Source organism: Mustela putorius, unplaced genomic scaffold (genome assembly GCF_011764305.1).
Source record: "Mustela putorius furo isolate JIRA1106 unplaced genomic scaffold, ASM1176430v1.1 tig00000145_pilon_pilon_pilon, whole genome shotgun sequence".
Lineage (NCBI taxonomy): Eukaryota > Metazoa > Chordata > Mammalia > Carnivora > Mustelidae > Mustela > Mustela putorius.
Window position 1 is genome coordinate 23,018,737 of NW_025421294.1, and position 19,582 is coordinate 23,038,318.

The 19,582-nt window shown below is 39.4% G+C and overlaps 1 protein-coding gene across 4 annotated transcripts in view; it reads left to right on the forward strand.

The window, feature by feature from the left end:
* Positions 1-19,582, forward strand: part of CDC25C (cell division cycle 25C) — a 30,469-nt gene that overhangs the window by 2,394 nt on the left and 8,493 nt on the right. For all 4 annotated transcript variants that reach the window (XM_045075453.1, XM_045075456.1, XM_045075455.1 and 1 more), the window contains exons 5-9: positions 483-528; positions 2,479-2,512; positions 2,628-2,717; positions 4,342-4,440; positions 7,828-7,983. In XM_045075453.1, coding sequence (XP_044931388.1) covers positions 483-528; positions 2,479-2,512; positions 2,628-2,717; positions 4,342-4,440; positions 7,828-7,983 — 425 coding nt within the window. The remainder of the gene's footprint in view (positions 1-482; positions 529-2,478; positions 2,513-2,627; positions 2,718-4,341; positions 4,441-7,827; positions 7,984-19,582) is intronic.

Here is a 19,582-nt window from a genome sequence, read left to right on the forward strand (position 1 = left end):
CTGAGCCACCCAGGCATCCCAGAAAGGAATATTTTATTGACTAACTGATGGTAGGAATGAAAGTAGTAATTAAAACGAGACATCTTGTGCTCTAGTCTAATCTCAGGAAAGGCAAAGAAACAAACATAAATATTTATTAACTAATTCTTTTGTTTTTGTAGAGTCTGAGTCCAAAAGGAGTAACTAGTCAGCCATTTTAGTATTTGTTCTACTTTCAGATTTCCTGAGTGATAAGCATCATTTTCTACTCACGAGAAAAAAAATCTCTGTTGTTTAGGGTAGGGCCCTGTTTTCGCAGCGTTTTTTCTTTGTGACACACATAAATTCTTAAGTTTTCATGAAGTTGTACCTTGTACCGTATACTTAGTACTTATCAAGAGCCTTTGTTTTCAAAACATCAGCTTTTGAAATTAAGAAATGAAGAAAACCAGAAGGAAAGACAGAATGCATGGACAAGAATAACTCTTCCCATCTGATTACAGGTCACTTGGATTCTAAAGGACCTCAGGAAATACATTTAACTGAGATGTAAGTTCTTTTGCTAAATGAACCCCATGCTAAAACCTTTTTAGCAGTGGCACAGAGATTTTATCCTACACAGACTCTATAGAATATAGAACCTTTTGCTTTGGGTGTAAGTGGGCTTGAAAGCCCAGATCCTTCCTTTGAAAGTTTTTTTAAGTTTCCCAGATCTAAATAGTTCATTTTAACCACTACAAATAGTTTGTGTTATATTTAAAAAATGAAAGAAAATGATATATTACGTTTAGGCAGTGGCTGTTACCAGCATGTGAGTAGGGCTATGTTAGAGCATCTAGATTCCAGTGGTTTACTGTTTTACCAGCTATGACTTTGAAAAGTTTCTGAACTTCCCTGGACCTCAGTTTCTTCATTTGTAATAAATAACAATGGAAATAATACCAATACTTCCCATAACTGGTCTTGTAAGGATGAAATTTAGCACATGCCAAACATTTTATAATGTTTATTATTATTATTCATGGGGATTCTTTGTTGGAGATCTAACATGTTCAACTGGGAGAATCCTCAGGAATGAAAAGTAATTTTATTTATTTATTTATTTATTTAATTTTTAAAAGATTTTATTTATCTATTTGAGAGAGAATGAGTGAAAGAGAGAGCATGAGAGAGGAGAAGGTTAGAGGGAGAAGCGGACTCCCCAAGGAGCTGGGAGCCTGATTCGGGATGAGATCCTGGAAGTCCAGGATCATGACCTGAGCCAAAGGCAGTCGCTCAACCAACTGAGCCACGCAGTCGCCCTGAAAAGTAACTTTAATTCAACTTCTTAACTTCTTAGGTTTCCATTTGACTGTTTTAATCTTCTTAGAACTTTATTCTTTGATATTTAGGTGAATTAGGTGCCACTATGGGCACTAGTGAAAGCATTCTATGACTTTTGAAATTTTTATTGAATTATTTATTTTTTAAAAGATTTTATTTTAGGGGCACCTGGGTGGCTCTCTGCCTGCCTCTCTGCCTACTTGTGATCTCTCTCTGTCAAATAAATAAATAAAATACTTAAAGATTTTATTTATCCATTTGAGAGAGAGAGAGTGAGAGAAAACATGAGAGGGGAGAAGGTCGGTAGAAGAAACAAACTCCCCATGGAGCTGGGAGCCCAATGTGGGACTTGATCCCTGGACTCCGGGATCATGACCTGAGCCAAAGGCAGTTGCTTAACCAACTGAGCCACCTAGACGCCCTAAGATTTTTTAAAAAATTTTTATTTATTTATTTGACAGAGATCACAACTAGGCAGAGAGGCAGGCAGAGAGAGAGAGAGAGAGAGAGAGAGAGGAGGAAGCAGGCTCCCCATGGAGCAGAAAGCCTGATGTGGGGCTCAATCCCAGGACCCTGGGATCATGACCTGAGCCAAAGGCAGAGGAGGCCCTAACCCACTAAGCCACCCAGGCGCCCCTAAGATTTTATTTTTAAGTAGTCTCTACACCCAATAGGGGGCTTAAACTCACAACCCCGAGATCAAGAGTCAATGCTCCAGTGACTAAGCCCATCAGGTGCCCCTCCATAATTATTTTTAATAATACATGAGAAAATTTCACTTTGAATTTCTTGTAGTTTCTTTGATTTGCTTAAAATGTCCTAAACCATGTAGACTAGATAAAATCCTGGTAGGAAGGATAGTAATTCTTAAAAAATAAGTATTAGCTCCAAATAGCCAAAGCTGGAGAATTAGTCAATTGTGTGTATGTAAGATGTAAGACAAACTCATCATCTTTGATGTATATATATCAAATGAGGGCCTTATGCCCAGGATGTCACTCAACATCTTCATATTTACCAGACAGCACCCTACATATTATTACTGAAAGTAACACGTCAACTAGGTATAGGGCTTCTAGCATGGAAGAAAGGAAAAGTTGGAATGCCCCAAGCCACTGACAAATAATCAAAGAGTATTTGGAGTTAACTGACTGTCAGGTTTTTTTTGGTCTGCAGGAATCATCAGCAGCACCTTACAAAATGTGGCCCAGTGAGTAGCGTCTCTTTCTTGGGTTTGGGTTTGTTTCTCAGGTGAGAGACAGAGACTTTCCAGCTTACTTGTGGCCCAAGGATGCTGGATTTTCTCAGAAAACATTCTCTTGTAGGCACAGCTGCTTTGTAGCACTCCAAGTGCTTTGGACCATGGCAACAGGAAGAAAGATGCAATATGTAGCTCATCCACAAATAAAGAAAATGTGAGTGGTAAACTTAGATACAGTAGCACTTTTCTTCCTATGAGGGGAGCAACTCATCAGTATTATTATGAGACTTAGAACCCTTATGCCTCATTGTACAGACAAGCAAACTGCATCACTACAAGCAAAAAATTCTTTTTTAAAATATTTTTTTCTTTTAAATTTTTATTTATTTATTTGAGAGAGACCATAAAAGAGAGAGAGAGAGGGAATGAGCAGGGGGGAAGGGCAGAGGGGGAGGGAGAGCAGACTCCCTGCTGAGCACAGAGCCCATTGCCCTTGCGGGGGTCCATCCCAGTACTCTTGAGATAATGACCTGAGCCAAAGGCAGAGGATTAACCAACTGAGCCACCCAGATGCCCCAGGCAAAAAATTCTTTATGGTTTGTTTTTTCTCTTTAAGGTTTGACCCTAGAATAGAAATATAGCTCTGAGTCTTCCACAGCAAGTCATCATTTTTACCCATGTTCAGTTGATTAATTTAAGGACAAAAAAATCTGTTACTGTAGTTTGGTAATTTAGAACTTTTTTTTTTTTTTTTTTAAAGATTTTATTTATTTATTTGACAGAGAGAGATCACAAGTAGGCAGAGAGGCAGGCAGAGAGAGAGAGAGGAGGAAGCAGACTCCCCGCTGAGCAGAGAGCCCAATGTGGGACTCGATCCCAGGACCCTGAGATCATGACCTGAGCCGAAGGCAGTGGCTTAACCCACTGAGCCACCCAGGCGCCCCTAGAACTTTTTTTTTTAATGGATAAAGGTAATTTATAGAAGTTGTTAACATACTCTTTGCATGGCTTCATATATGCATCTGCTTTATTTCTTATTTTTCTCTTAGTCCATCTTCTTTAGTCTGAATTCTGAGAAAGCCATGGGCCTTTTTTGGAGCCTCAGGCCCTCCATTAGTTCTTTTGGTTTGGTTTGTTTTTTAAGTGTTTATTTTAGAGAGAGAAGGAGAATGAAAGTGGGGGGGGGTAGGCAGAGGGAAAGGGAAGAATCCCCAAGCAGACTCCTTGCTGAATGGAGAGCCTGAGGCAGGACTTTTGAGATCCTGACCTGAGCTGAAACCCAAGAGTCAGATGCTTATGGGCTGAGTTACCCAGCTGTCCCCCTCCATCAGTTCTAAACTGAAGTTGGCACCACAGAGCCACCTAATCACTAAGATAATTGTCTAAATAATCCCTTCAACTAATTCCCTTTTCTAGCCATGTTTTTCTATTTCCTGCCTCCTATCCTTTCCCCCAGGTCAGTATTTATAAAAGATAGCTGCTGTTCTTTTCTCACATTGACTAAGTTATATCCATGTTTTTGGCTGTTCTAATCAGCTTTTTCTTGATTTGATACTCTCCTGATCACTTTTTAAAAATCTCACCATCCCCTCCCCAGTTGGACTCCCCTCTTCCTTCCCTCCTTTGGCTTGTGATTATAAAGTTAGTATCCTCCAAAGCAAAGCTACATCTCATACGTCAAATTCAAACCATAATTTGTATCATCAGGATATAGGATCAACCTTGATTACACTTAATGTGTTTTGTGAGGGTTATTCATGGCTTCATCTGATGAAATGTGTTTGGCAGGGCTTGCTGACACTTGCCTTCCTCCAGCCCATGTAGTTTTTCTTATGCAGGAGAACAACACTTTGAAGTCCTCAGAGTGGTGGGCACCCAGGAGCCTGAAGTTTCAAACGAGACAAGGGGGGCCTTACATGTCTCCCCTTTCTCTACTGGTGAGTCACTGAACATCCTCATCAAGGGTCTGCTGAGGCGTTGTGGAATATAAGGTTGCAGATCTGCATTTACAACCCTTTGAATTTTTCTAAGCTGGCTTGGGTGAGAAAAGGGGTTGGAGAAGTAACTCTAGGAAAAGGAGGAGACTCGTCCCCTGATCTTTTTATTTGTTTCAATTTAAGGAGGGAAAAAATTTCTTGGGCATTTAAAATTTTTCTGTTTTATTCTTAGGTGCCTCGTTAGCGCAGTAGGTAGCGCGTCAGTCTCATAAAATTTTTCTGTTTTATTCTTTATTTGTTTTCCTCACCCTAATTTTTTCCCCCTACCCTAATTTTTAAAAGTACAATGGGCCCATTGTGAAAATGGTTTTAAAATACAAGAATATAAAAAAGAAAAGGGACGCCTGGGTGGCTCAGTTGGTTAAGCAGCTGCCTTTGGCTCAGGTCATGATCCCAGCGTCCTGGGATCGAGTCCCGCATCGGGTTCCTTGCTCAGCGGGGAGCCTGCTTCTCCCTCTGCCTCTGCTGCCACTCTGCCTGCCTGTGCGCTCTCTCTCTCTCTCTCTCTCTCTCTGGCATATAAATAAATAAAATCTTTAAAAAAAAAAAAAAAAGAAAATAGCTATCTCATAAAGGGAAATCTGTTATTAACATTTTACCTTATTTCTTTACAGTCTTTTAACTATGTGTATAGTTTTACAAAGTTGAAGTCATATTACATATATATAATTTTATATCCCACTTTTTTTTTTTTTAAAGATTTTATTTACTTACTTGAGAGAGAGACAGTGAGAGAGAGCATGAACGAGGAGAAGGTCAGAGAGAGAAGCAGACTCCCCATGGAGCTGGGAGTCCTATTCGGGACTCGATCCCGGGACTCCAGGATCATGACCTGAGCCGAAGGCAGTCGTCCAACCAACTGAGCCACCCAGGCGTCCCTATATCCCACTTTTTTAAACTTAAAATTGAAACTCCTTGTAAACATTACTTTTTAATGGATGTTTTTACTCTAACAAATGAACCATAATTTACAAAATTCCCTATTTTTGGACACAGTGGTATCCAAATGTTGCTTTTACAAATAATGCTATAATGTAATTCTTTTTTTTTTTTTTAAAGATTTTATTTATTTATTTGGCAGAGAGAAATCACAAGTAGATGGAGAGGCAGGCAGAGAGAGAGACAGGGAAGCAGGCTCCCTGCTGAGCAGAGAGCCCGATGTGGGACTCGATCCCAGGACCCTGAGATCATGACCTGAGCGGCTTAACCCACTGAGCCACCCAGGCGCCCCTATAATGTAATTCTTGAACATCAGTCTTTACCTGTATTTCAAAATATTTTCCTTAGGATTAGTACCAAGAATTATAATTATGAGGTTAAAGAGTATATATAAATATATTTTAAGATTTTATTTATTTATTTGACAGAGAGAGAGACAGTGAGAGAGGGAACACAAGTAGAGGGGAGTGGGAGAGGGAGAAGCAGGCTTCCCACTGAGTAGGGAATTTGATGCAGGGCTTGATCCCAGGACCCTGACATCATGACCTGAGCTGAGGCAGATAGTTAAATACTGAGCCACCCAGGTGCCCCTAAAGAGTATATTTTTAAGATTTTTGATATATATAGTCAGATTTCTTTCCAAAAAAGTTGTAGGAAAATAAATATTCATTAACAATCTATAGGTCTTTGGATACGTGATTATTTTTAACTGCTAATTAGATTGATAAATATTTTATTTTATGTTAAAAACAATTAGTAGTGATTTCGTGTGAATATTAGCCATGTACATTTTACCTAGTAAATGACTGTGCCCTTTGTCCATTTAGCTACTGGAGTCTTAGGTACCCAGGCACTCAGTTGCTTTTAATAGACAGTGGATTCAAGATACTCCATGGGTTTAGGATCTAACCTCAATCCTGGGAAAAAGTCATTTTAACATAGCCCATGATAAGTAGATTATATTGACCATGTTTCAGGTTTTTGATTTCTTGGAGAAAGGGAAGACTTGAGCATGGTAAATTACTGATTAAGTCTCCTATGCGGGGTGTGTGTGTGTGTGCGCGCACGCATGTATGTATCTTTTAATGTGATAGAGTATACATAACATAAAATTTGCCATTTTAACTATTTTTAAGTGTACAATCCAGTGGCATTAAATATATTTACTATGTTGTGCAACCATCACCACTATTCATTTCCAGATTTTTCTCATCATTTAGAACAGAAACTCGCTACCCATTAAAAAATAACTCCCCTATTCCTTTCTCCCTCCAGCTCCTGGTAACCTCTAATCTATTTTCTGTCTCTGTGAATTTGACTTTTGGACAATTAGTGGTATAACATTCTGTTTATCTATTAATTTGTTAATGGACATTGGGTTGTTTCTACCTTTTTCAATTGCAAATAGTGCTACCATGAATACTGGTATACAAATATCTGTTCAAATCCTTGCTTTCAGATCTCTGGGGTATATACCCAGAAATGGAATTTGTGGATTATAAGATAATTCTGTATTTGAGGGGAAACCACAATACTCTTTATCCATATCAGCGGCATATTTTTTTATTTTAAGATTTTTGTTTACTAGAGAGAAAGCACAAGTAGGCAGAGTGACAGGCAGAGGGAGAGGGAGAAGCAGGCTCTCCACTGAGCAGGGAGCTCCATGTGGGGCTCAATCTCAGGACTCTGGGATCATGACCCGAGTTGAAAGCAGCCACTTAACCTATTGAGCTACCCAGGCACTCCTCAGCTGGACCTTTTTAAAAATCTTTGTTTTTTTGGTGTTGCACTGTATGAGTTTTTTGTATATTCTGGATATTAATTGCTTATCAGATATATGGTTTGCCAATATTTTCTCCCATTTTTGTACATTACCTTTTTACTTTCTTGGTGGTATTTTTTGATGCACAGAAATTTTTAATTTTATTAAGTTCAATTTGTTCATTTTCTTCTTCTTTTTTTTTTTCATTTTTTTCTTCTGTTGGCCCATGCTCTAGTTTCATGTTAATGAGATCATTGCCAAATCCAATGTTATGAACTTTTCCAACTGTTTTCTTTTTTTTTTCCAAAGATTTTATTTATTTATTTGATAGACAGAGACCACAAGTAGGCAGAGAAGCAGGCAGAGAGAGAGAAGGAAGCAGACTCCCCACTGAACAGAGAGCCCGATGCGGGGCTTGATCCCAGGACCCTGGGATCATGACCTGAGCCGAAGGCAGAGGCTTTAACCACTGAGCCAACCAGGCACCCCTCCAACTGTTTTCTTCTAAGAGTTTTATAGTTTTAGCTTTTACATTTGGGTCTTTGATTCATTTTGAATTAATTTTTATATATGGTATAATGTAAGGGGTCCTGAAGAGTTTTTAATATTGTCCATATAATTGGCAGGACAATGGAAACTTTTTGGAAGGTGAAATAAAATATCTGGGCAGTCCCATTACTACATTTCCAAAATTGGATAAAAATCCAGAACTAGAAGATCAGGCACAGGAGACTTCTGATGAATTGATGGAGTTTTCTCTGGAAGATCAAGAAGAGGGCAAGGTAAGATACTGTCTGATAACTTTGTATTTTCCCTATTCCTTCATTCTTGAATAAACAATATTGTGCATCTCCTGGGTTTTAGCCACTGTACTAGGTCTACAGAGCTCAAGAAGACATGGTCTCTATACTCTAAGGGCTACCTGAATAATACGGGGTATTGGTAACAGTGGGATTCTTTTCTTTTTTTTTTTAAGGCTTTTATTTAATTAATTAATTAATTAATTAATTTTTAGGCATTTATTTATTTATTTATTTATTATTTGGCAGCAAGAAACAGCAAGAGAGGGAATACAAGCAGGGGGAGTGGGAGATGAAGAAGCAGACTTCCTGCTGAGCAGGATGCCTGATGCACTCAATCCCAGGACCCTGGGATCATGATTTGAGCTGAAGCAGATGCTCAACTACTGAGCCTTCCAGGTGTCCCCAGCTGTGCGATTCTTATTACCTATGGGTGAGAAGGTTCCAGTTAGTAGTTTGAATACACCACCCTCAAAGTAATTCGGTATAAGTGATGCCTCCAGAAGAACAGTAATGGATGGAACATACCTAGCATGATTTTTAGCTATTTTACAATATATCCTCCCTGTGTCACTGGGAGGCATACCTGAAACCTGTGGCTTTTTGGTCATATACGGATATGCCAAAGGTAGATTCTGAGGTATTTGGCTTTTCTAAATCAACTTCATTTCTGTGAAGCGAATATGTGTATGAGTGTGTTTCTAAATGTATTGATTAAATAGGCAAATGTCATATAGTTGAGTTCTTGGATTCTAGTCCTCATTCTCTTATTTAGTGTTATGAGCATGAGAAAGACACTTAACCAGTATAAAGCTCAGTTTCTCATTTTTTCTTTTTAAAGATTTCATTTATTTGTTTGACAGAGAGAGACAGTGAGAGAGGGAATACAAGCAGGAGAGGCAAGAGAGGGAGAAGCAGGCTTCCCGCTGAGAAGAGAGCCTGATGTGGGGCTCGATCCCAGGGTCCCGGGATCATGACCTGAGCCGAAGGCAGACGCTTAACAACCAAGCCACACAGGCACCCCGGTTTCTCATTTATAAAACAGAGAACATAATAATGAGAAATATTTCCTCAGTAGGATTGTTGTGAATATGATTAAGTATTAAACACTTTATAATACTTTATTGTTCATAAAAACAAATGTAAGCTGTAACAACATTCGGTAAATATTTATTATGAGACTGTTATGAGTTAGGTGCTATACCAGAACTGAGGACAGAGTTGTGATTAAGATGGTCAAGATTCCTAACTTCCATGGAGCTCATATTTATATTTATTCTAGTCTAAAAGATAGACTAAGTAAGTAAGTAAGTAAGCAAACCAATACCCAAGATAATGACAAGATTCTCAAAAGTGCTATGGATGACAGAGTGGTATGAAAAAGGATGTAGAGGGCGCGTGGGTGGCTCAGTGGCTTAAAGCCTTTGCCTTCAGCTCAGGTCATGATCCCAGGGTCCTAGGATCGAGCCCCACATTGGGCTCTCTGCTCCATGGGGAGCCTGCTTCCTCCTCTCTCTCTCTCTTTCTCTCTCTGCCTGTCTCTCGGCCTACTTGTGATCTCTGTCTGTCAAATAAATAAACAAAATCTTTAATTAAAAAGAAAAGGAAGGATCTAGAAGTTTAGTAGGGTGCTGCTTTTAACTTTGAGTAACTAGAGCAGTGCTGACACTACAATGAATTTGAAAAGAAGGAGGAATTCAAAGAGAGTAAGATATGTTCTCTTTTGGACATTGAGCACTCCCCCTTTTTGTATTCCTTCTCTTGCTGTTTCTCTCTGTGAAATAATTAAATAAAATCTTTAAAAACAAAAAATGATTTTATTTATTTATTTGCCAGAGAGAGAGAGCGCACACGAGCAGGGGGAGTGGCAGGCAGGGGGAGAAGCAGACTCCCCAGTGAGCAAGGAGCCCAATGCGGGACTCAATCCCAGGACCCTGGGCATGACCTGAGCTGAAGATAGATGCTTAACCAACTGAGCCATGTAGGCATCCCATATGCTTCACTTCCTTAATCTACAAAAAAGAAAAGGCTTTGATAACGATTTCATAGGGTTGTTGTGATGATTAAATGAGTTAATTATACATAAAGCATTTAGAACAATACTTGCCAATTACTAATGTTTAATTATTATAATGTAGTGTAGTAAAAGTGCTTAATTACTGTAGTATAAGGTCCAAAATGCATGGAGTTATAAAGACTGGTAGAGAAGGAATGCATGATGGCCTTGATGTCCTTAGCAAAGTGAAAGTTGCAGTAATCTGTGACTCAGAGGAAGAGTGTTAGGTGGCAGTCTTGAAGAATTTGGAGAAAGTCATAATCAACTTTTGGAAACCTCAGAAAGGAATTATTAAAAAGCTAATAAAGTGACATTTGTAAGGTTTAATGTGATAGACCTGCATGGCATAGTATGCTATTGCCTAGAAGCAAGATTGGAGACTTTGGAGCTCTAAGGATGATTGAATGTTAGAGGTATCCACTGGCAGATGAAAACATCAACTGGGGTTGAGTTAGCATAAGTGATTGTGAAAGTAGCAAAGAATGGGACACCTGGGTAGCTCAGTTGTTGAAACGTCTGCCTTAGGCTCAGGTTGTGATCCCAGGGTCCTGGGATTGAGTCCTACATTGGGCTTCTTGTTCAGTAGGGAGCCTGCTTCTCCCAATGCTTGCTGCTCTTCCTGCTTGTGCTCTCTCTCTCAATAACAAATTAAAAAAAAAAAGTAGCAGAGAAGTAGATGATGATGAATCAAACAAAGCCTGGATAAGGAGCCAAATGTCTCACTGGATAGACTCAGTAAGGTAAGAACAGCAATGTGGTTGAAAGTTGCCAAGGAGGAAGAAGCTTCTGGTTTAGAAACTTTAAGAGCTAGCAGAAATTTAGTTAATTTGAGGATGTGACAAGTTTGAATTCTTGGTGGTAGAGGAAGTGGAGGGTTGCAGGGTTTTTTGTTGTTGTTTTTGTTTTGTTTTGTCCCTGCTTACTGAGAGGGTAATGTGGAGTGCAGGAGAAGCTTGGTGCAAGTATTTAAGAAGTTTTGAAGTCCCTCTCTGAGGGGTTTTCAGTTTTTAGAATGTGGTATGCATGTGGGGAAATAAGTAGTCTGGATTTTAGTGTTTTGAGTAGTGTCTTGGGAGACAAGAATGGAAAAGAAAAATGAGAGGCAGGTAATAAGAGTAGGTTCCATTTATTGACTGTTCATACTGGGCACTGTGTGCTGAGCTGTTTATATCCAACATTGCTTTTAATTTTCATGTCAATCCTGAAATAGGAGTATGATACCCCTTTATTTTTTTTCTTCTCTCCCTTTTGTTTTTTCTTTAATATTGTCATGTTTTAGGAGGAGAATATCAGACCATGGAATAAAGGCTCTTACCCAAGGTCACAAATTTAGCCATTGGTAGAGTCTGGATTTAAGCTGAGAGATCTGCCTGACTCCCAAGCTGGTGTTTTTACCAATATCATGGTGTCTTTTACTCAATATGCCTGGGAGGTAAAAATTGTTCCAGGAACATGTAATAGTGACATTTGCTTTTATTTGTTTATCTATCTATTTTTTATTTATTGGAGAGAAAGAGAAAGAAGGAGCAAGCATGGGAGGGGCAAAGGGAGAGAGAATTCCAAGCAGACTCTGCACTGAGCTCAGAACCTGACACAGGACTCGGTCCCAGGACCGCAAGATTGTTATCATGACCTGAGCTAAAATCAAGAGTCAGATGCTTAACTGACTGAGCCACCCAGGCATCCTGACATTTGCTTTTTGCATAGGTTTGGTAAGGTTGAATACCCAGAGTTTGAATGGGTTGAAGTATTAGGAAGGGTGGTGAATCAATTATCTAGAACACTGCTGTTCTGTAAAACGTTCTGGGATGATGGAAATGCTTTATATCTCTCCAATACGGTAACCACTACGTGGATTTGAAGCATTTAAAATGTGGCTTGGGCGCCTGGGTGGCTCAGTGGGTTGAGCCTCTGCCTTCGGCTCGGGTCATGATCCCAGGGTCCTGGGATTGAGCCTCACATCGGGCTCTCTGCTCAGCAGGGAGCCTGCTTCCTCCTCTCACTCTCTGCCTGCCTCTCTGCCTACTTGTGATCTGTCAAATAAATAATTTTAAAAAAAATCTTAAAAATAAATAAATAAATAAATAAAAATAATAATAATAAAAAAGAAAGGTAGGTTTAAAATAGACTGACCCCAGCAAATAATCTGGAAATTTTGTTTGTTTATATAGAAGAATAGCTTCTGGCTGTGAGGTATTTTTTGAGGGTTTTTTTTTTTGGTGTTTAAAAAATATTAAGTCCACCTGTACCCCTGGGGATAAAGATATATGTTTATATATGCCTCCCCATTAAATTTGAGATATTACTAAATGTCCAACTTTAGCCAAATTGCAAATGACTGCCAAAAGAGACCAGATAACTTAATCATTGCAAATTGTCCAAGTGTAATGAAGGAAACAAAAAGGGGGCTGAGATAAACACTAATAGAAGGAGACCTTTAAATGGGAATAAATAGGGACGCCTGGGTGGCTCAGTTGGTTAAGTGTCTGCCTTTGGCTCAGGTCATGATCCCAGGGTCTTGGATTGAGTCCCGCATTGGGCTCCTTGCTCAGTGGGGAGCCTGCTTCTTCCTCTGCTTGTACTGCCTGCTGCTACCCCTGCTTGTGCGCTCTCTCACTGACAAATAAATAAAATCTTTAAAAATAAATACATAAATGGGAATAAATAGGAAAGGCCTCCTTGAGAAAAAGAGATTCAGTTGAGAACAGGTTGATTAACTGTCCCAGTTTGCCTGTCATTGAGGAGGTTTCTATGACCTGGGCCTTTCAGTGCTTAAACTGGGAAAGTCCCAGACAAATTTGGGTGAGCTGGTCACTCTAGTTGTGCAGGAACCATACACGACATGACTAGAGCCAGAGCATTCCATGAGGAGGGAATATTGTAGGTGCAAAGGTCCCAAGTTTGAGTAGATCTTGGTGGGTACAAGGTACTGAGAAGCCATTGTGAGGGACGGGGAGAGTTGCCTGAGGTGGGACAGAAGAGGCAAGCAGGAGACAGATCATGCAGGGCCTTAGGGCTATGGTGAGTGTGTGGATCTTATTCTAAGTGCATTGGGAAGCAATTAGAGGATATTCAGTAGAGGAATAATAAGTTTGTTTTATGAAGACCACTCTTGTTGCTGGATAAAGAAGAGTAGGAAGGATTAAGAGTTTGAAGGAGGGAGGATGTTGGAAGCAGGTAAGAGTAGGATAGGAAGCTATTGTGGTAGTCTCAGGAAGGGTTGATTGTAGCCTAGGCTACGGTGGTGGCTACAGAGACAGAAATGGATGAATTCAGACGGTGTTTTGGATACAGAACTGACAGGCTGTAAAAGAAGGATAGGATCATGGATGAGTTTAGACATATTAAGTTCCAAGTGTTTTTATTTCCAAGAGAAAACATAAGCAGTTAGAAGAAAACTACCTTCTCTCACCAAATACAGCATCCTATCTTCTTTCATATCCATATAACTGCCATCCCTCTTATTATACTGTATAAGTGTCCCTCGTCCTATCTGAAGCTCCCTCCCCCTCTGCACTTCTTCCTCTTCATTCATTCATTCAATCATTCCTTCATCCGGTAATGCTGGAGATACAGTACCGAACACAATAACATAGTAAAGTTTGTTCTCTTGTAAAGCTTGCATCCTAGTCAGGAGGAAACAGATAAAGAAACAAATGCATTTATAATATGACAGATGGTAAAATACTATGGTAAAAAAGGAGGGTAAACAGAATAGGGAGTACATGGATTGGGCTGGAGTAGAGTGGGAGTTATTTTTGATAGGTTGCTTAGATTAGAGAAGACCTCACAGATCTTTGAGCAGACATCTGAAGCAGTGAGGGAGCCAAACAGTTAATAAGAAGGGATGAGGGGCGCCTGGGTGGCTCAGTGGGTTAAGCCGCTGCCTTCAGCTCAGGTCATGATCTCAGGGTCCTGGGATCGAGTCCCGCATCGGGCTCTCTGCTCAGCAGGGAGCCTGCTTCCCTTCCTCTCTATCTGCCTGCCTCTCTGTGATCTCTCTACTTGTGATCTCTACTTGTGATCTCTCTCTGTCAAATAAATAAATACAATCTTAAAAAAAAATAATAAGGGATGAATTTTTCTAGACAGAAGAAAGATCAAATGTAATGGTTCTGAAGTGGGGGTGTGCTAGGCATCTTCCATGGAACAGCAAGAAGGCCAGGGTGGCTGGAGCAAAGTAAGCAGGTACACAGTGGTAGTTGAGGCTAGAGAGTAGGTAGCAGGACAAGTCATGTAGGGCCCAGTAGGTCATTGTAAACATTTTGCAAAACTCCTGAGTCACATGGAAGCATCTCCTCTTGTCTGCTTCTGCAGGAATCGGCTCTCTTTTTCTCCCTCCTGTATTAATCTCCTAGATTAATACTTCTCCAGTTCTTTGGTATCAGGACTCATTTGCAATCTTAAAACTTATTGAGAACACTTTGCCTGATCTTTTGGGAGAAGCATCCAGTTTTTCTCCATTGAGTATGAGATTAGTTATGAGGGTTTTTTAAAAAAGATTTTATTTATTTGAGAGAGAGAAAGAAAGCAAAAGAGCGCAAGTAGAGGGAGGAGCAGAGGAAAGGAAGAGGGAAAGAATCTCAAGGAGACAGGACACCTGGGTGGCTCAGTCAGTTAAGCATCTGCCTTTGGCTCAGGTCATGATCCCAGGGTTCTGGGATTGAGTCCCACTTTGGGCTCCTTGCTCACTGGGGAGCCTGCTTCTCCCTCTGCCTGCCACTTTCCCTGCTTGTGCTCTCTCTTTCTTTCTGACAAATAAATAAATAAAAATCTTAAAAAAAAAATTTCAAGGAGACTGTGCTAAAGCAGGGAGCGCCACATGGGACCTGATCTCATAATCGTGAGATCATGACCTGAGCCAAAACCAAGAGCAGATGCTCAACCAACTAAGTCACCCAGGTACCCCTCTTTCTTTCTTTCTTTTTTTTCCCCCCAAAGTAGACTCCACAACCAGCATGGAGCCCAACACGGGGCTCAAATTCATAACCCTGAGATGAAAACCTGACCTGAGACTGAGTCAGCTGCTTAACCAACTGAGCCACCCATGCTCACCAAGCTATCACCTCTAGTGCCCTTTGTCAGGCTGAAGAAGTTCCTTTTTATTTTCAGTTTGCTAAGAGATTTTAGCAGAAACAGATAATAAATTTTGCCAAATGCCTTTTCTGCATCTATTGAGATGATCATGTGAGTTTTTTTTAACCTATTAATGTGATTAATTACATTGATCTTAGAATGTTAAAACAACCTCGCATTCCTGTGATAACATTATTTGGTTATGATATATTTTCCTTTTTATATGTTGTTGATTTGATTTGCTGAAATATTATTGAGGATGTTTATATTTCTGTTCATGAGAGACACTAATCTTTAGTGTTTTGTTTTTCTTATAATGTCTTTCATCATTGGAAAGAATTCTTTCTTTTTAAATTTTCTGGAAGAATTCTGTAGAATTGGTGTGGGTTTTTTGTTTGTTTGTTTTTTAGAGATTTTATTTATTTATTTGATAGAGAGAAAGAGACAGCAAGAGAGTAAACACAAGCCAGGGGAGAGGGAAAAGCAAGCTTCCTGCTCATTTCTGCACATATGTCATCTTACCGGAAAGGCCGTTCCTGACAACTTTTCCAGCCCAAATTTGTTTCCTGTCTTTTGATTCTCCTTTATTTTTTTTACCTGTAGAATATGCTGCTACCTAAAAACACATGGTACATTTGTTTATTTTCCACTCCCTTATTCACTGCTCTATCATCTAGTAGGTACTCAGAAATTATCAAGCAAGTATGTGGCTATGGAAATCTAGAAATTAGAGCAGAAGTTTTGATTGGAAACAGATATTTGAGAGTCATCTTTATAGAGGGAAAATTTGAACTCACAGGTAGAAAAAGTGGGGCTCGATCCCAGGACTCTGAGATCATGAACTGAGCTGAAGGCAGATGCTTAACAACTGAGCAACCCAGGCGCCTCTGTTTTTTGTTCTTTTAAAATGTTAGGCCAATTTCACCAGTAAAGCCATTGGGACCTAGGCTTTTCTTTGTGGGGAGTTTTTAAATTACTAATTCAATCTCTACTTTTTGTAGGTTTCGTCAGGTTTTCTGTTCCTTCTTGAGTCAGTTTCAGTGCTTTTTGTCATTTTAAGAATTTGCCCATTTTGGGACGCCTGGGTGGCTCAGTTGGTTAAGCAGCTGCCTTCGGCTCAGGTCATGATCCCAGCGTCCTGGGATCGAGTCCCACATCGGGCTCCTTGCTCCGCAGGGAGCCTGCTTCTCCCTCTGACTCTGCCTTCCACTCTGTCTGCCTGTGCTCGCTCTCGCTCGCTCGCTCTCTAACAAATAAATAAATAAAATCTTTAAAAAAAAAAAAAAAAAAAAGAATTTGCCCATTTAATCTGAGTTTTCTTATTCATTGATACATAGTTGTTCATAGTATCCCCCATGATCCTTTTTATTTCTGAAAAATTGCTAATAATTTCCTTCTTTCTTTCCTAATTTCAATAATTTGAGTCTTCTCTTTTTCATGGTTAGTCTAGCTAAAATTTATCAGTTTTATTGATCTTCTCAAAAAATCAACTTTTGATTCTGTTGTTTTCTCTTTTTTCTGTTCTTTACTTCATTAAGTTTTTGCTTTGATCTTTATTTCCTTGATTCTGCTTCCTTTGGATTTAGTTTCTTTTTTGATGGAAGGTTAGGTCATTGTCTTGAGATCATTCTTTTTTCTATAATGGGCCTTTGCAGTTATAGATTTTCACTTAAACACTACTTTAGCTTTATCCTAACATGAATTTTGGTGTGTCATATCTTCATTTTTATTCATCCAAAAGTATTTTCTGATTTCCCTTGAGATCTTTGTTGACCCAATGAATATTTAGGAGTGTGTTGTTTAATTTCCACTTAACCGAATTTTCCACATTTTTTTTTCTGTTATTAATTTCTGATGAATCCATTATGGTTAGAGAACTTACTTTGTATGATTTCAGTCCTTCAAAATTTATTGAGGCTAGTTTATGACTTAGAGCATATGGTCTATCTTAGAGAGCATTTTATGTATATTTGAGAAGAATGTACATTCTATTGTTGGGTACAGCATTCTGCTGATGTCTCTTAGGTCTAGTTGGTTTATGGTATTGCTTCAGTTAGTTTTTGAGGTTTCTAAAAATGGTACCATACCAAATGTGACCATTACTGGCCTTGCTAGTCTCACCAGTGCCTTTGCATTTGTTATTCCTTCAGCCTGGAACATTCTTCCCCTGGGCAAAATTTAGTTTCATTTCTGCACATATGTCATCTTATCGGAAAGGCCATTCCTGACAACTTTTCCAGCCCAAATTTGTTTCCTGTCTTTTGATTCTCCTTTATTTTTTTACCTGTAGAACATGCTGCTACCTAAAAACACATGGTACATTTGTTTATTTTTCCACTCCCTTATTCACTGCTCTATCATCTAGTAGGTACTCAGAAATTATCAAGCAAGTATGTGGCTATGGAAATCTAGAAATTAGAGCAGAAGTTTTGATTGGAAACAGATCTTTGAGAGTCATCTTTATAGAGGGAAAATTTGAACTCACAGGTAGAAAAAGTCATATAAGGCAAAAGTGAGGAATAAAAAAGGACCAGGACCTAACCCTGATAAATCCAACATCTGTTAAAGGTTTGGTAGGTGAGGAGACCTAGCAAAGAAGACTGAGAAGGAACAACAGAGAGGTAGAAACATCATGGTTCTTTTAGTTTAGGGATTGCCTATACTAGCATTAAACTAAACTAGGAGGTGACACTGAAGCCAAGGAAGATGGCCATAGCCAACTCAGTGGAAGCCACTATGAAGTTCAGAAAGATAGATGTCTAAAGAAGTGAGTGTCAGGGGCACCTGGGTGGCTCAGTGGGTTAAGCCGCTGCCTTCAGCTCAGGTCATGATCTCAGAGTCCTGGGATCGAGTCCCGTATCGGGCTCTCTGCTGAGCAGAGAGCCTGCTTCCCTCTCTCTCTCTCTCTGGCTGCCTCTCCGTCTACTTGTGATTTCTCTCTGTCAAATTAATTAAAAAAAAAAAAATCTTTAAGAAGTGAGTGTCAGATACGGTGACATGAAGATTGTTGAGAATCTTGACAAGAACAGTAGAGTAGTACAAACAGAAGCAAGTCTGTGTATATTGAACAGTGTGTAGGCCATGAGGAAATGGTGATGCCGCCTCAGTTTACAAAACAGTGATTATTCATTTACACCTTTTTATAAAAATCTGTAGGTAGAATCAAGCTTAGCAAGTTTCCTTTTCTTCTACCTGGTCTTTTCAGTGCTTAAAACTCCCAGATATTGAAAGTGTTCATTGATTCCTTAAAGAAAGTCTCTAAGATGTTGGAGGAAAAGGAAAGTTAGATGTTGAATGCAATCTAAGCCAGCTGGTCCTGGGTTCCCCCCACCCCTGCTTCTGAGAACTGGGAAACTTGTGACTAGACATAGCTACAGTACCCTCACTATCATCATCCCTTCATGACCGAACACGAATGCTCTTTGCAGTAAGTTTCCATTTGTTTTGATATAAATGTTTTGGGAAGAATCTGTCAGAACAGTAGTGACTGTTTCTGTTTGTTAAAGTAGTTTTCTCCTATCATTTATTTCGGGATTCTTGCCTTTAGACCATATGAAACTCAAGAAGATGTTTATCAGCTTTATTATCACCATGATAATAATAGCCACCAGAAAACTAAAGTGTTGATGCAAGAGAATAGAGATTTGAGAAATAGACTCATGCATATATTGTCAATTGATAATTAGACCAAGATACAAAGAAATTAAATGGAGAAAACTGTCTTTTCAACAAATTGTGCTGGAGCAAGTAAAACACCTAGATGAAAAACAAAACCTCAATCCATATCTTATACCTTATGTAGAAATTAGTACAAAATGGATAATAGACCTGAATATGAATTTTCAAACTATAAAACATCTGAAGGAAAAAAACATAGGAGAAAATATCTGTGATCTTGGGTTAGGTAAAGATTTCTTAGATATAATACAAAAAAAAAGGAAATATTTCCCTTAGTAACTATTTCATTCCAAACTCTTAACAATAAGCCCTTAGAGGAGCCTGGATGGCTCAGTTGGTTGAGTGTCTGACTCTTGGTTTTGGCTCAGGTTGTAATCTCAGGGTAATGAGATCCAGCCCAGCATCTCGAGCCCCGCATCCGGCTCTGCACTCAGTGGGGAGTATGCTTGTGATTCTCTCTCTCCTTTTCCTCTGTCCCTCCCACCGCTAAAATAACAAATAAATTTTTTAAAAAATAATAAAATACAATAAGCCCTTAGCTTAATAATTTGGTGTGTTCTAGAGAGGCTTTTTTGGTTAAAAGAAATAAAGGTTGCACTAAGGCCCTTAAATTTGAAATTCTGATCTGGCTTCTTCCTGCATTCTTCTCAGGGCAGAATTGAAGTTATATGAAGGGAAGTCTGTCAAGAAGTCTTGGGACGCCTGGGTGGCCCAGTTGGTTAAGCAGCTGCCTTCCGCTCAGGTCATGATCCCGGCATCCTGGGATCAAGT